General features: G+C 45.4%; 1 protein-coding gene across 1 annotated transcript in view; it reads left to right on the top strand.

Annotated features, from left to right (window-relative positions):
- Window positions 1-10,213, top strand: part of HRH1 (histamine receptor H1) — a gene marked incomplete at its 3' end in the record, with an annotated part of 85,344 nt that extends 75,131 nt beyond the window's left edge. Inside the window, exon 2 of the mRNA XM_080914887.1 lies at window positions 8,712-10,213. Coding sequence (XP_080771013.1) covers window positions 8,747-10,213 — 1,467 coding nt within the window. The 5' untranslated portion in view covers window positions 8,712-8,746. The remainder of the gene's footprint in view (window positions 1-8,711) is intronic.
- Window positions 10,214-17,407: the final 7,194 nt, after the last annotated feature.

The following is a 17,407-nucleotide window of genomic DNA, read 5'->3' as shown; positions in this document are numbered from 1 at the left end:
CACCTTTTTGTAGTCTTTTGTTCGCTGCAGTTTTGTAAATCTTTTTTCCTCGGAAGCAGAGAACATCCTGGATAGCTTTGGTTTTTGGAAGTGTCTTTCTCAAAGCTGAATCTTCAGGGATTTGAGAGAAAAAGAAAACTTTATTCCTTGTATCCTGAAGTGACACTTACATGCCTTTTTGGGAGTTGCATTGACTAGTTCTAACCTTAGCGTAGATGTTCATATTTTCCATTTCCTGACATTTTTATTTAAAGCATCTATTTCCTTCCTTCTCTTCCAGTGAAAAGGAAGGCTAGGAGCTGGGGTGGAGATGGTCAAAGTTCGCCAGAAGGTCTGGGAAGTCGGTGTGCTGTGGTGTGGCCCTTGAAATGAACCTTACTCTCATGACTGCTGGACATCTGTGTTTGTGAAGCCTGAGGCTGGTCCCCAGGGTCTCCACCCTTGGCAAGCACTCTGTCACTGAGTCACACCCCAGTCCTACCTTGGGTCTCTTAGTGTTGGTATGAAGCCCTATAAGCCTTGGTTCTACATCTTTGATTTAGGGAAGGCCACTAGTGGTGTTGGGGTGAGAAGAACAGATCTCTCCCAGACTGATGGGTCCATACACCTCCTCATCGCTGAGGTCCAAAGCCAGGGGGAAGAAACATCTGGGCTAAGCTTTCCATTCATTACTTTTGGGGGCCATGTATCCCTCGGCACTCCTTTCCTGCATTCATCTGTCTCTGTGGGAGTGGTCCAGACAGACAATTCTCATCTCCTAAGCCAGTGATAGTCAACCTGTGAGTCAGATGATTCCTTTACAGGGTCACATATCAGATATTTATATTATGATCCATAACAGCAGAAAAATTATAGTTATAAAGTAGCAACAAAAATATTGTTTTCGTTGGGTGTCACTACATGAGGAACTATATTAAAGGGTCATGGCATTAGAAAATTGAGAGCCACTGTCCTAAACCCTTATACTGCTGCAACATGGAGAGGATGGGAAAGTTCTGATGACTAACTCAGAAGTAGACTGTGACAGCTTACTGTGTACCTTTACCAAGAAGCTATGAGATTAATGTGGTGTGTGTGTGTGTGTGTGTGTGTGTGTGTGTGCATGTGTTTGTGTGTGTGTAGAGTTGCTTTATTTGTTCGGTTGAACTTAGAGCCTCAAACATGCTGATTTGTGCTCTCACCACTACCCATGCAACACTTAAGTCTTGGTGTTGGCTGAAGCAATCATTCTGTTTGTCAACTGGCTTGTTGTCGTTTAACTGGCACTGAGAGGCTGGAGGTGGATCAGCAGTTGAGGGCAGTCTGCCCTTGCAGAGGATCCAGGTCTGGTTATCAGCATTCACACGGTGGCTCACAGCCATCTTCCCCGACATCCTCCTCTGACCGTCCCAGGCCCGGCACTCATATAGTACAAAACAGTCTCAGGCACCATACACATAAAATGTACATTTAATATTTTAAGAAGAGAAATAAATCAATGGTCCTAAGAATCTTGGAATCCATTCTGTTTCACACACTAATACAGAGAAGTTGATTTTAACAGATTCTGAGATCCAGAGCCCTGGGCAGCCTCTGCCTCCTGAGGGCTGGAGCTACAGGTGCATGCACTGAAAGTTTAATATATTATTCTGGTTTGGGTGTGATTTGAGGTAGGGTCTTACTACCCAGCCTAAGCTGGCCTTGAACTTAATGCTCCTTCTACTTTGAAGGAATTAAAAATAATCTTCAACAACTTTATCGAAGCATATTTTTTAAATTATAAGGTTCAGTCATTTATAATGTGTGCCATATAATTCAAATACTAAGGGCTGGGGTGATGGCTCAGTGATTGAGAATGTCTGTCAGTTCTTTGTCCCTTCTCGCTGGTTGGCACACAATGGCTCTTTTAGTAATAGTTAGTGTAGTTAGTCACCAGCTGCCTTGTAGAGAACCCAGGGTCAGTTCCCTGCACTGACATGGCAGCTCACAACCATCCTTAGATCTACTTGGAGTGAATCTGGTATGTTCTGACCTCCTCAGGCCCCACGGTTATACATGCTGCACATCTATACATATAGGAAGCACGCACACACACACACACACATGAACCAGCTGTAGCAGTCTGTTATTCCCCAAAGATTCCTCCTGTTCTTTAACTACCCTGAGTCCTTACAAACTCTCTGTCTCTGTCTGTCTGTCTGTGTGTCTGTTTGCTAATCTTTCTGATTTGCTTGTTCTGGATAATAGCTGCCTTTGTGTTTCACTGTGTGGAGGGGTTTTTTTTGGGGGCAGAGGGGGGGAGTGGGAGGTTGGCGTTTCTGTTTTGTTTTAAGACAAGGTCTCTGGGGATCATTGTGTAGATCAGACTGTCTTCAAGCTTGCAAACAGATGTGCCTGCTTCTGCCACAGTGTTGGGGTTAAAAAGCACACACCACTGTGCACGACTCAGCCTGTCAGTACGTTTTTCCTTCTCATTGACTGGCGTCCAGTGACCCTTCTAGTAATAGACTGTGTAGTTAGGATACAGTCACCAGCTGCTGTCTGTGGTTTCTCGAGGCCAATTTCTAGGCATGCCTGTTTCCCGTTTTCGTTCTCTGGCATGTGGATAGCATCTAGGCATGTGATTTCGGCTCCAAAAGTGACTACGTTTAGACATCTGAGGAACCTGCGCTGCCCCCCACAGCCCTTGAGGCTAACGTGCCTACATCTGGCACTGACAATTGCTCTTTCTTAATTGTTAGTCAGCCCAGTAGACACGAAGTGGTGTGTCATTGTAGTAGTGATTTACATTTCCCTGGAGACTCATGCCATTGCTAATATTTTCATGTGATTGGAGGGCATCTCCTATCTTTTGGGTCTTTTCAGTGAAATGCCTGTTCAGATCCTTTCCTAGTATTTAAAGGAACTCACTTCTTATCTTCTCATGGTTGTGTGAAGGAGTTTTTTTCTGTAGTCACATGCCCCTTCCAGATGATGGTATGCCCTAGAAAGGCTTTACCAGACTGTTTCATTCATGTGAGCATGGTATGCTTCCCAATGTGCTCAGCACCACAACTTGTCCACACACTCCTACATGACCCCAGTTACAGCTGCAGTGCATTGTGGGTGTATCCCGGATATGTTACATACAGATCAAATACAGACTAAAGGATCCTCTGACTTCCACAGCCATATGCCTCCTTTGAAACACAAGTTTCCTATGGTGTTTGTTTAAAACAAGATCTCCTTAAGTTTCCAAGGCTGCCCTGGCACACACTGCGTAGCTCAGGCTGACCTTGAACTCATGCCGATCCTCTTGCCTCAGCCTCATGAGTGCCAGATTACACCCCACACCATGCTGGGCTCTATGTTGGGCTCTAAGTCTGGTTTACCAATTTCTCCTTTCAGGCTTGAACCTTTAGTACCACATCTAAGAAATACTACATTTTGTTCTAAAATATATCTGCTTTAATTTTAAACATGTATGCCTACGTTACCTTCGTGAATGGATGTGTGCCCTATATCAGCCTGGAGCTGTCAGAGTCAAAAGGGGGTGTTGGATCCCCTGGAACTGGAGTCACAGGTGGTTTTGAGCTGCCATATGGATACTGAACCAAGGTCCCCTTTGAGAGCAGTAAACACTTCACTGCTGAGCTATTTCTCCAGGATGTAGACCTGTAACCCCAGAGGATCCCCTGAGGGCCTCTGCTTAGACTCAAGGTCGCCTGCTAAACTGCTTCTTCCAATTAGGCTGACCTCTGCAGCAGAGCGCAAAGGCTCTCCCACCACCGGCATCTGCTCTGTGCACACAGAAGACGGCTCTGCCAAGCTTAAGGCCTTGTGGGAATTATGCCCTCCCAAACACAAGGAGGATGTGCCATCCTTGGCACAGCCTTGCCCAGGGTGCTTTGTACTTGGAATGGGAGCCAAGAAATCAATGTTTTTACTTTCTCAACTAGAAGTATCATCTATGCAAATAAAGGGCACAGGCCAGAATGGGGATCGGTTCAGAATGTGCCCAAGTGGAATCCTGAATTCTCATTCCTTGTAGAGAAAATAAACCTGTTTTTTTTTAAATAAATAAATAAATAAAATAAAACAAAAAAACAGATCCTTTTATTATTTTTAAATAAAATTTATTTTTATTGTGTTTTTAAAAACAAATGTGGTTTATGTGCTCTTATTTTTTTTCTATCATTAGATTAGGACAAATATCATTTCTTTATACTTTGGGAAATATTAAAGGTAATGTTTTTCACAGCCCAGAGAGAGCCATGAGTACAGCGTAGGTCTGCCCTCTCTCAGAGTCTTTTGGTCAGTAGAATTGGCACCACCCAGTACAAACAACACCTTGAAGATTTAATTTTGTCCTCATATTTTCTGGTATTGTCATGAGTGGCCTAAGACTGGGGTTATCAGTGACTACATGATAGTTTCTGCTTCTTTGACCCTCACTCTCTGTTACTGTAACAAGATGTCCAAGGCAGGCTAACTGTAAAGAAAGAAAGATTGATGCAGTTCATAATTCAGGTGATCAAAACGCCAAGGCTGGGCACTCCCAGTGCAGCAGCCTCTGGTGGGCACAGCTTTGGAACATGTATGGAGGGCAAAGTTCATAGCGTGTGAAACAGGAAGCCAGAGGGAGCCTGGAGTCAGCTTCAGGCTTCAGCACCAGTGGGTCTTCCAAGATTTGAAGGTTCCAGAAGAGCTACCTTGAGCCCCTGATGAGCAGTTCCCCCAGAGGGGCTAGAGGCTCCATTAGGCCCCTCCCATGTTGGTGACTAGAAGCTCTTATTGGTTGGTCTGCTTCCATATACAAACCACACACCTGCAGGTCAGTCTTTTGGGGGGGACTAATGCAATGAAATTGTTCTAGATTTTTTTTTCTTGAGATCATTAATAGCCAGAGATGGCCTTTAACTCCTGTCCTGCCTCTGTGTGTTGAGATTACCCACCTTGGGTCTGCATCTTTATTCATGTTTCAGATTACTATGAAAGATTTTTCTAACTCTGAAGCTTACAAGGAAGACTAGGGTCTAAATGGCATGGAACAATATTCAGCAGTAAGACAAGTAATTTCTAAAGTTCAAGTTAGTGCTGGCACAAGCCTTTAATCCCAGCACTTGGGAGACAGAGGCAGGCGGATCTCTATGAGTTTGGGGCCAGCCTGGTCTACATAGTAAGACCCTGTCTAAATAAATAAATAGATAAATAAATAAATAAATAAGCAAGCAAGCAAGCAAATAAATAAAAACAGACGGTGGCTTCTTTAGACTGGGGCAGCTATGGCTGTTGGGAAATATGGTGGTTGCAACAATTGAGCACCTGCTATATTCCAGGCACAGTCCTAAGCACCTTGAAGACTACATCCGAAGCCACCATTACTATTAGTCTGATCATTTAACTTTGATAAAGATGGGTGGCATTTAGATTATGTGGAAGCTACCTCTTATGTGTTTCTTATAAAAGGGGAGCTTAGATGTCTCAAGCTATCTCTTGGCTTTCCTAGATAAGATCAGACTCCTGAAGCACCCATATTGGGCCTGGGGAGGTGGCTTGGTTGGCAGCATTTGGGAAATTGACTAGCATTCAGGAGGCTCTGGGTTTTGTCCCCAGGACTGCATAAAACTTGGCATGGTGGCACATGCCCCTCATCCCAGAACTCAGGAGATAGAGACAAGAGAATGAAAAACTCAGGGTCATCCTTAGCTATATAGGGAGTCTGAGTTGGAGGCTAGCCTGGGATACATGAGTCCCTGTCTCAAAAAACAAAACAAGGACTGAAAACATGGCTCTGTGTCAAAGAGTATGAACTGCTCTTGCAGAGGATCTCAGCACTTATGTCTCGAAGTCTTCAGTGACTTGTATTGCCAGCTCCATGGCATCCAATGAACTCTCTGAGCCCCCTCCCACATACACACACATACACACACACATACACACACATATACACACATATACATGCATACACATATACACACACATACACACATATACACATACATACACACATACACATACACACACATACACATGCATACACACACACATATACACATACATACACACATATACACATACATACACACATACACATACACACTCATATACATACACACATATACATGCATACATATATACACACACATACACACATATACACATACATACACACATACACATACACACACATACTCATGCATACACACACACATATACACATACATACACACATACACATACACACTCATATACATACACACATATACACATACATACACACTCATACACACACATACACACACATACACATACACACACACACACACACACTTTTTAAACCCACAACATAGCAAGTCCCCCTTACTGTGAGATGCGTGTTGTGTCCTAGGCTAGACAAATGTGCCTTTGCTCTGGGCACATTTTCTTAGGTACCCCAGGGAATATCTGACATCAGATACGTGGTTGTAACTCTGGGAGGTTTCTGCTACTGGTGTACTGTGCACAGAAGCTGGGGCTGTTTGCACAGATCAGGCACAGAGCAGACCCCACCACAGAGAAAGGCATCTCCCAAATGCCAGTGGTACTCAGGTGAGAGACCCAAGGGGACTACAGTCTCAGCAAACACTCTCAAGCTGTGTGGCTTTGAGTAAATTTCTTGGCCTCTCTGAGTGTGGGCTACTCAGATTAATATAGCAGATGAGAGATGCCCAGGGCTTGGCTTCTTACCGTCTGTGGTCCAGAATGTGGGAGGAACATTGACCTTGGGCTTGTTTCATGGTACTTGAGCTTGGTTGGATTTTACTATTTATAATCACTAGTTAAAGAGCCTGCTCCTCCTGATGACTTTGGTCTGTGTCCACCACTGTAATTCACAAGGATGTTGGCCTCCTAGCATGGAGGAAGAAAGGGAGGGAGGGAAGGAGAAAAGGAGGGGGCATTTTTTCTGCTTTTGATATAAAAAATACCTTGCCAGAATCTAGGTTGCTCAGTCTTCTGGGGACTAAGAGATGTGTGAGGCTGAAGGGACCCATGTCCCTGCCCTCATCCTCTCTGCAGACCCCTTCTCTACATGCCCCTCCCTTTCTCTTTAGTCCCTTGTGTTATGTGAGATCAGATGAGAGCCCATGTTCCTCATGTTCTCTTCCGTCCCTGCTGGGATAGGTGGGGGACCCTGTGTCTGTGTGTTCCCAGCCTCTTCACAGTCTCTTATGAGAAGTAAGACTGGATGGGTCTTGGCTCCTCCTTCTCTGTAGTCTTTGTGGGCTGTGAGGCCGGATGGGGTCTGTGTTACCATGCCCCTGTCTTACCACAAGCCCCTCTCCCTCTTTTAGAAACTGTTGTGAATTTGCTCTTCAACCTGCTGATCTGAAAGGAGGGAGAAGCACACTGGTTTGTTATTTCCTGGCTAGGTCCTGGCTAAGGGTTGGATATAGCACAGGTACTTTCCAGACACTCTGTCCCTGTAACCCTGCAGCTGCCAGAGAGGTCCCCAGATGCTGGGATGCTCTGCACCTCCTGACACCCAATTCCTGGTCATTTGGACATTTTTCTTTAAGGTTGGAGGCCTGGTGGCAGAGCACTTGTCTGGAAAGGATGACACTCTAGGTTTGACTCCCAGTATTGAAAAACATCTTTTTTTTTCCATTTTATCAGTACTTTGGCATTTTGTTTTCTTTTGTTTTAAAGTAGCTGGCCCTGAGTGAGACATGGAGTGGAGGAAATCTCTCTCACGGGCCCTCTGCAGTCCTCTGTGTGACCATATGCTCCAGACCTAGAACCCATGTGCCCCTGAGGCATCTCTTTTTCTTGGGAAGTCCCTAGCATTCCCTCAAGCCTGTCCCTAAGTCTCCCCCTCCTTTCTTGGAAATGCAGCAGCGTTTCTCAGGCCAGCGTTGTTTGCTGAGCTCCCTGTGTGGCCATTTCTTTCTGGGCTCACAGCCGGCTCACAGAGCTCCCCAAGGCTTTTCCACTTCCATGGAACTGCAGGCATTCCTCTGTGCTCACTATGTGAGCTGGGCACAGGGCTCTCTTTCTAAGTGCTTTCTAACAGCTCCACCCCTGCAGCTCCCTCCCAAATGCATCCCTCCAACAGCTGCCCTCTTCCAACAACAATTTGTGAGCAGTACCTTAAGCAAATAACATATTTAGCTACTATACAAGCAAGAGTGCAGTTACTTCAGCAACTGCATGGTGACAAAATTCTAAACTGCAACCTCTGAGGTTTCCTTGATATTCCTAACTACCTCCAGTCACACCCCAAATACCCCTTCCTTGATTTCTTCCAGGAGTAGGGTAGGGGGGAAGGGTGATTTTTTTAATAGCTTGGCATCTTTGTCACAGAGGAAGAATGCTTTTGAGCCCTGCAGCCTCTTTCTGGCCACAGTTTTGTCTCAGGGCCATCAGAGAGGACCCAGATGATGAGGCTGCTCAGGATGTTCAGGACATGTTCTAAATAAGACTTGTACCTGTTGTGATTAAACTCTGGGATCTGAACTCCACACCATCAGAATTTTTTCTCTGGTCTGTTCACATGGTATCTCTGATATTCATAGTAATGCCAGGAGTCCAGCAACTAGTTTCTGGTGGGATGTGAGGACCGCAGGAACGTGTGAGTGAATACATGGTCCCAATAGTGGGATGGGTGTCCACTGACCCCAGCAGCTTCCACTCCCAGTCTGACCAGCATGGTGCTCATAGGTGACCTCTGATCATTTTGACCTCTGACCCTGATCTTGTGTCTTTTCTCCCAGGGAGGGAGCCATCACTGGAGGCTGCCCTGGTGCCAATGAGCCTTCCCAACACCTCCTCTACCTTCGAAGACAAGATGTGTGAGGGAAACCGGACGGCCATGGCCAGCCCTCAGCTGCTGCCCTTGGTGGTGGTTCTAAGTAGTATCTCCCTGGTCACAGTGGGCCTCAACCTGCTGGTACTGTATGCTGTGCACAGTGAGCGCAAGCTACACACCGTGGGCAACCTGTACATTGTCAGCCTGTCGGTAGCAGACCTGATTGTAGGGGCAGTCGTCATGCCCATGAACATCCTCTATCTCATCATGACCAAATGGTCATTGGGCCGCCCCCTTTGCCTCTTTTGGCTCTCTATGGATTACGTGGCCAGCACGGCATCCATCTTTAGCGTCTTCATCCTGTGTATTGATCGCTACCGCTCTGTCCAGCAACCCCTCCGGTACCTGAGGTATCGAACCAAGACCCGTGCTTCAGCTACCATTCTGGGGGCCTGGTTTCTCTCCTTCCTGTGGATTATACCCATACTTGGCTGGCATCACTTCATGTCCTCAGCCCCAGAACTTCGGGAAGACAAGTGTGAGACAGACTTCTACAATGTCACTTGGTTCAAGATTATGACTGCCATCATTAACTTCTACCTCCCCACTTTGCTCATGCTGTGGTTCTATGTGAAGATCTACAAGGCTGTACGGCAGCACTGTCAGCACCGACAGTTCACCAACGGCTCCCTCCCTTCCTTTTTAGAAATCAAGCTGAGGTCAGAGGAGACCAAGGAGGGTGCCAAGAAGCCTGGGAAAGAGTCTCCCTGGGGGGTTCTGAAAAGGCCATCAAGAGACCCTAGTGGAGGACTTAATCAGACATCAGCATCTGAAGACCCCAAGATGACCTCTACAACTGTCTTCAGCCAGGATGGGGAAAGGGAAACAGTCACACGTTCCTGTCTTCGTCTTGACATCATGCAGACTCAGTCTGTGGCTGAGGGAGATGTCAGGGGCCCAAAGGCCAATGATCAGGCCTTGAGCCAGCCCAAAATGGATGAGCAGAGCCTGAATACTTGTCGGCGGATCAGTGAGACATCAGAGGACCAGAACTTGATGGATCGACAGTCCTTCTCCCGGACCACAGACTCAGACACCAGTATAGATCCGGGGCTGGGCAGAGTCAAACCAAGAAGCGGGTCTAACAGTGGCCTGGATTACATCAAAATCACCTGGAAGAGGCTCCGCTCACATTCCAGACAGTACGTGTCTGGGCTGCACTTGAACCGGGAGCGGAAGGCGGCCAAACAGTTGGGTTTTATCATGGCTGCCTTCATCCTCTGCTGGATTCCCTATTTCATCTTCTTCATGGTCATTGCCTTCTGCAACACCTGCTGCAGCGAACCTGTGCACATGTTCACCATTTGGCTGGGCTACATCAACTCCACATTGAACCCCCTCATCTACCCCCTGTGCAACGAGAACTTTAAGAAGACATTCAAGAAAATTCTGCACATTCGTTCCTAAGACCATACCAAAAGAATGCCACATAGTGGAAAGACAGCGTCTGATGTCCAAGAGGGAACCAGAGGAAGGAAGCATGGGTGTCACCAGACCCCTGAGCATTAGGAAGTGGAATCTAAGGTCCTGGGCTGAGCAGTATGAAGGCATTCCCAGGGACTGTCAGAAGGAAAGCAGGCGGCAGAGCAATTGTACCCTGGGTAGAGTGCAAAGCATCCGGAAGAGATCCAGGCAGAGCATACCTGGCCCTCAGGGACTGTGGGAGTCTCAGATACTCCTTGGAAGTCAAACTCTCTGACTTAGGTTCCTCAGTAACCGAAATGGGAATGTGTGGCTACAGTTCTGGAGGGTTAGCCTGGACTCAGACTTCCCGAACAAAAGCTATGTGACTGCAGACATGCACACAGAGGTGCCCCCTTCCAGGGCTTTACCTGAAGAGGCATGGCAGCTATTCCACGGCAGCCACACTTCTTAAAACACAGTCCTTCTGAGCCTCGCCTCTCTTATAGCATTGTCCTGCGCTGTCTGCCCCACTGTGGAACCTGCCTTACCTGTGTCCCAGAGTTGCTAGAAAATTAGGCAGCTGTGAGTCTGTCATTTTCAGCTCTTAGTTCTTTCCGGCTCTTAACGTGGCGGCAGCAACAGCCACAACAACAGCAGTACAGGAATGAAAACTGTCCTAAAATGTCCAGAGGAGGAGGAAGTGGTTTCTTGAATGGTTGTATTTTAAGCAAAGGAAAGGCAATAGAGCCTTGTTTCTTGAAGACTCCACCAGGGGGCTCTCAGTCCAGACCCCTGACAGGACAGGTTAAGGGAAATGGTTCCTGGGACCGTTTGACACTCACACTTGGAATGTGAACTATGTGCCACCTCAGCTTGTCACTTGTCTTCTCCAAAACGCAAGAAGTGCCCCATCACAGCGCTCCCCAAGAGAAGTGACAGTGTCCCAAGTAGCTGGCATGGAGCACATCTGTCCACAAAGGGTGACCCTTGCAAGGGACAAGTGAGATTTTCTCTGTGAGATTGTGTGGTTTCTAGTCTCACATGCTAAGGGCATTCTGCTGACGGCATGGGAACGCCCAGTTTTATTTATGCCACAGTCGGTTGTGATTTATGTTTTAAAATGTAATGTTAAACATCAATGTGTGTTGCAAGTAGGAACCCCTATAAAAGCTGGTCTTTTGTGTCTGTGTTCCTGTTTGCATGATCTGTCCAAACGAGATATTTTTTGCTTACCTAAAACATGACATTTGAAAGGATACCGTTATATGGCTGCTTTGTGTCTACTTTTCTGAGTGTCACGGTGTGTTGGGGGACAGTTGGAAATGAAAGCCTGACAAGGATTTCTATCCGGTTTCAACTCAAATTTATAAATGTCCTTTAAAAGGACTTGTTTTCTAGAACATAGGTGGAACAAGACAGCCACGCCCAGCCCCCAGCTGCTGCCCCTGGTGGTAATGTCTTACTCCTTCTTGCATCCTGGGACAATCTTCATGCACAAGCTTTGGGTGTGTGGGGGGGGGACGTCTTGGGGCTATACTGAGGACTTTGACTTGGGTCTGACAAGGACAAGAATGGATCAGTGAGTAAAAAGTTGTCATCTAAGGAACACAGTATGCCCTGTGACAGTGTTCAGAGCTTCCAATACTTACACAGGACACTTTCTCATGAACCTAAAAATAAAACATTGGGGCCGGAGTGATGGCTTGGTGGTTAAGAACACTGCCTAATCATACAGAGGACCCAGGTTCAGCTCCCACCTCCTAGATGGGAACTCACAAGCGTCTATAACTCTAGTGCCAGCTCCTCCTTCTAGTTTCCTCAGACACAAATCACACGCTTGTCATACATAAAGGTAACACACACAGTGCACATATATACATACAAGGAAATATACACGTATAAAAAATAAAATAAATTTAAAAACGGGTGTGGCAGCATGCAACCGTAATCCCAGCACTGGAGAGAGGGAGACTGAGGACACCCAGCTCATTCAGAAGGACAAGGTTCAGCAAATGACCCTGTCTCAAAAACTAACCATCACACCATGCACATGTGCCAGAAGTCAGGCTGTGTGCCTCAGCACCACTGTCTAACACCATACTTGGCTCGCCTTGCTTTCCTAACCAGGCAAACAGACACATGGAGAGGCTAAGAAACATGTAGCCCACTGTGCAGCGCTGGGATGCACTTCTCTGCTCTGTGAGCCATGGGTGCTCCTGTCTACATGGTGGAATCCATCATGAAATGATGAAAAGTCCTGGACTGCAGTGCATAAGTGGACTAGGACCCTGCCCATTTGGGAAGAATCATTGGTGCGGGGCTTGCACAAAACCCAGGAGAAGCCAAGCTTTTCCCCATAAATTTAAAAACATATAAAAACTAAAACTCCTCCATGAAAGGAGTCAGTTGTGGATAAGAGGCTTCAGATGCTTCAATTTTTCCAGGATTCTCTCCATGGGCTGATTAACTTCAGGCAAGTTCTCTGGATGATCAACTCGCTGAATTTACTAATTTACCTAACACTGACTTCTGTATTGGGGATTAGTTCTAATACTTTATCTTAATTTGGTTCCCAAAAACCTTGCTCCCAGATGCTAAGGGTCCCTACCCCAGCTGGTTTTGATTGGTAATAAAAAATTGTCATACAGCCAATCACTGGGCAGAGAAATGGAGGCAGGACCTTTAGATTTTGTGGGCAAGGGATCAAGGAGAAAGAAAAAGAGAAAGGAAAGACCATGACAGAGAAGCAAGAAGAGCCGACTTAAAGGCCCACCAGCAGGTAAGATTCTGTGAAAGTGGCACTAGGGGCCATTCCCCAAACTGGGTCTGGGGTAGTAGAGATGAAATATAGATTTTTAAGAGATGTTAACTCAGGAATATACCAGAGGTGAGTGTATGCTAGCCATGGGCAGCTTTAAAAGTGCCCAGCCATTCCCAGGGCATTTCAAAATTAGCTGGTGTGTGTGTGTGTGTGTCTTTCATTCGTAAATCCAGAGCACTTAAGTGGGTGCAGCACACTCACAACCTGCCAGAAGCTGACCTTCTGGGAGCCAAAGTATTCACTGTTACACTTCTGCATAACTATGTGCAAATATCATGATTTAGTTTGGGTATTGCTGCAATAACAAAATACATGAGGCAGGATCTTTTGTAAGGAATAAAGGTTTGCGTTGGCTTATTGCTCTGCATGTTCAGGATCAAAACAGAATGGTGCACGCTCTGTTGCGGACTCTTCTAGGCTGCATTACATCATAATATCTGTATGATTGTGGGTCTGGTCTGGTCTTTCCTTATTCTTATATAAGCCTTCAGGATTTGGCCATTAAGCCTGCCCCCCCCCATGACTTTATCCACCCTAACCAAGTCCCAAAAGCCTTACCACCAACCACACTGATACTCATTTTCACCTTCTTAATTTATCTAACATAAAATGCTGGTGGTTAAACTGCATTATCTCAGAGAAAGATCATATTTAAGTCATAGTAATTTATAATAATTCATAAAATGTAAAGCTCTCTCTTTTAGGAGATCTCAGGTGTCCCTGGCTGGCCTAAAACACACAGTAATTTAGCCTCAAACATACGGAGATGCACCTGCATCTGCCTCTCCAGCGCTGGAATTCAATGCCTGCACCACGTCTTCCCCCCGCAGTTTTCTTAATAATAGTTTAATACAATTGATGTTGTCATAACTGATATTTTAAAAAATATTTATGTAGTGGGTATTTGCATGTGTTTCTGTGCACCACATTCAAACAGTGCTATGGAGCTCAGAAGGTACTGAATTCCACAGAGCTGGAGTTATAGGAAATTGTGAGCTGCCTGATATGGGTGCTGGGAACTTAACACAGTCCTCTGGAAGAACAGCAGGTGCTCATAACCTACTAAGCCATCTCTCCAGACCTATAGCTGCTTTAAAACAACTGCTGCCAGCTCACTGCATGAGGGGAAAGGCTAAAGCTACAGAGAAAGGAGAGGTGGGGGCTGCAGAGGGAATCTATCCCAGTGAATCAAGAATCCCTGGGGCCAGTGCTGACCTTCACGTTGCTTACCTGTGATGAACCAAACACCACAACAAGATCACCCCTGTAGCAAGAAAAGCAGGGCCACCTCTATCTAAATGCTGGATCCATGTAGCTGCAAAAGCAACTCCTGCAGGAGGACCTAATTGAGGACTGCCTGAGAGAGCAAGAATTGCTAGTACAAACAATGCCAGCCAATCAGAAACTGCTGTTTAGAATAGATACTTTCTTGGGACCAATGGCATGTGGGTGGAGTGTATTAAGGAAGCTTGCAGCAGCACTCAGATAAGCTTGCTGCAGAATTTCTCACCTGCTTCCGGAGTCTGTGTTGTTGACTGTGCCAACTCACCTCCAACCCCCAAGAGCAGGTAGGGTCAGACAGAGAGCTATTCAGGGTACAAACAACACACCCCGAGGAGAAACATACTTCCTCAAGCAAGGTCACACTTCCTAAACTTCCCAAGCAGTAGCACCAAATAGGACCAACTTTTAAAATTCCTAGTTATTCTAACTAAAACCACTACAACCTCCAAAATATGTTGTAACAGCATACAGTTAAGAAAGGAAGCAAACATATTTCACTTAATAATTGATTTATTTTAAATAATTGTTTTGGATCTTTAAAATTCTCTCTATAAAAAATTTATATTTGTTTTTTTATAATGTGTGTATTGTGTGTACATGTGTGTGTGTGTGTTGCACATGTGTACAATGCCGATTGAGGCCAGAAGTTGGTAACACATCATCTGGGCCTAGAGTAATACATACACACACACACACACACACACACACACACACACACACACACACACTGAAACCCAAGAAGACTATGCTAATGTGAAATTGTGTCAAGGTTAGAGTGGGACATGGTAGAAGTAGTTGGCAGACTGACAAATGACTGACACACTAACCAGGAAACCCAACAATGATGACTATACCTGCTACATCCCAGTGCCCTCCTCACATGGCTGCATCTTGGAGATCATATGGCAAGTAGGGGAAAGACTCCATATGTCCAAGTGATCTTGAGCAGATTAATGCCTAGCAACACATGGTTCACATCATCAAACCGTCTCATTGGACTGATAGCTCTTAGAGGGGTATTTGAGAACCATGGCTAGGAATGGCATTTTCTGCCATGTCAACAGCCACCTACTCCACTTAGCATGTATGTGTGTGTGCATGTGTGTATGTGTGTGGTTTATACTCACAGAATGGATGCAGACTGGGGAGCTGGGGTAACAGGAGAAAACACCTCTCTCAACATACCACACATGCACTCATGAGATTGGGGTAAGCAGTTACAAGTTTACTCACTAAATATATAAAATAAATATAAAATACCAATCTCTGACCCCCCCCCCAATATGGCACAGTTGTGAAAAAGTTTTACTGCTCCTGTGGAGAATTTTTCTACATTTCCATATTTGTGAATGCTCATAATACTTGTAACCTATTTTCATAGTAACTGATGGCATGATTTCCAAAGAGACATGGACATGTAAAGAATTTTAAAAACCCAAACAAAATAATATCAATGAATTTTTTTAATATAAATTGTCTGTCTATGTTAGATCGGCAGTCTTAGAGCATAATATGAGATCAGATTGACAATAAACACACCTATGGACAATCAAAAGCCTCAGCCACAACACTCACTTATGGAAGAATTGAGTGGCTTTACCTTGAAGAAGATGCAGTCTTAAAGGAAGAAAGTAATTACCACCAGACATGGTATCAGTTGCCTGCACTGTCGGCAGCAAGACCAAGAGATAAAAGGACGGGATAAGTGAAATACAGAAAACAAAAAGTGAGTTTGAGGCCACCGCGTGTACGCTGAGTGCTGGAAATACAGACAAAACTATATGACATCATGGGTCCTCTTATGAGTTTCATGGATTTATTTTTATGAAGGTAGATAGGAAATAAAATGCATCCCTGAGTAGCATGAAAAAATGGGGGGGGGGCTACACAGCTGCTGTTAGATCATGAGGATTGGAAAACACTGCACAGAAAACTTGACTAAATGGTGGATAGGTGAGTTTGTGTGTGTGGAGGTGAGTGGGATATGAGATGTGGTATGAGGGCTGCTGCTCTTGGATCTGGAAGGGGCAGAAACATGCCTGTGCTGCTCAGTGGCCTAGGACTCCCTGCCTGATCACTTGGAGGCCCAGGCTTTGATCCTGGGTAGCAACAAAACCCTTGAATACTTGAGTCTTGCCCTCTCATAGTGCTGGCTTGCAACAAGCATGGAGGCATGCCTAGGCTTCAGATCAGATGCTCAAGTCTGATCTCTGCTCTGCATGTATGCTTGGAAAGCGACCTCACACACAAAGTCGTCTCTGCATCTTTACACACTGCATTTATTCCTTCCAGATGTTTCTGCAAAAAGCTCAGGATACTCAAAGCCTGCAGTAATGAATAGAGGGGGTTTTGGTGTCCCATGTGGATTTGAACTACCATGCAACTTCATATCTTCTGGGATGTTCTTTATACATATAAATGGACCAAAGTCTCAGACATTCCCTGTCCTATGGGGCCAAGGTCAAACAAAATATGCATGTACCACTCATCATCAACTATCTTGCTGTTTTCTGTTTGCTTGCCCTCTGTCATTTGTGTGTGTGTGTGTGTGTGTGTGTGTGTGTGTGTGTGTGTGTGTGCTTACGATTGTGGGTGACTGACAGTGTCTCTTTTATCACAGGGTGGTAGGAAGTTCTCTCTGATCCTCATGATGAATGATAACTATAATATCCCAGGTTCCACTTTGTCTCTTACTGACATTCTGGATGCCTCCTACAAGTTGGTGCTGAGCATCCTGAGCCTTGTAAACAACCACAACAGCCTTTCAAAGTGAATGAATGGCACAGGACATACCTCCAAATAAAATTCACTATGCCATAGTGCTGGTCATTCAGACTCCTCTCAGGCCTTGGTCGTAGATTGAGGTCTCTTGTGTCTTAATCAGGTAAATATCTGTAGAGGCAAAGAAGCCTTGCATTTCTCATACTCATGGTGGCTGAGGAACTGCTGTCACAGTGGAAAAATTCAAAGCCTGCAAAATTTGGGATACAGCATAATACAATTGTATACAAAACAATGGAGGAAGTGTCATGATAATGGGAGGTAATAAGAACTTGCAAAGTATCAAAAGGGCTATAACTGCCTGTGCACAG

This window comes from Micromys minutus, assembly GCF_963924665.1.
Source record: "Micromys minutus genome assembly, chromosome: 3".
Lineage (NCBI taxonomy): Eukaryota > Metazoa > Chordata > Mammalia > Rodentia > Muridae > Micromys > Micromys minutus.
This window is presented reverse-complemented; position numbering and strand designations above follow the sequence as displayed.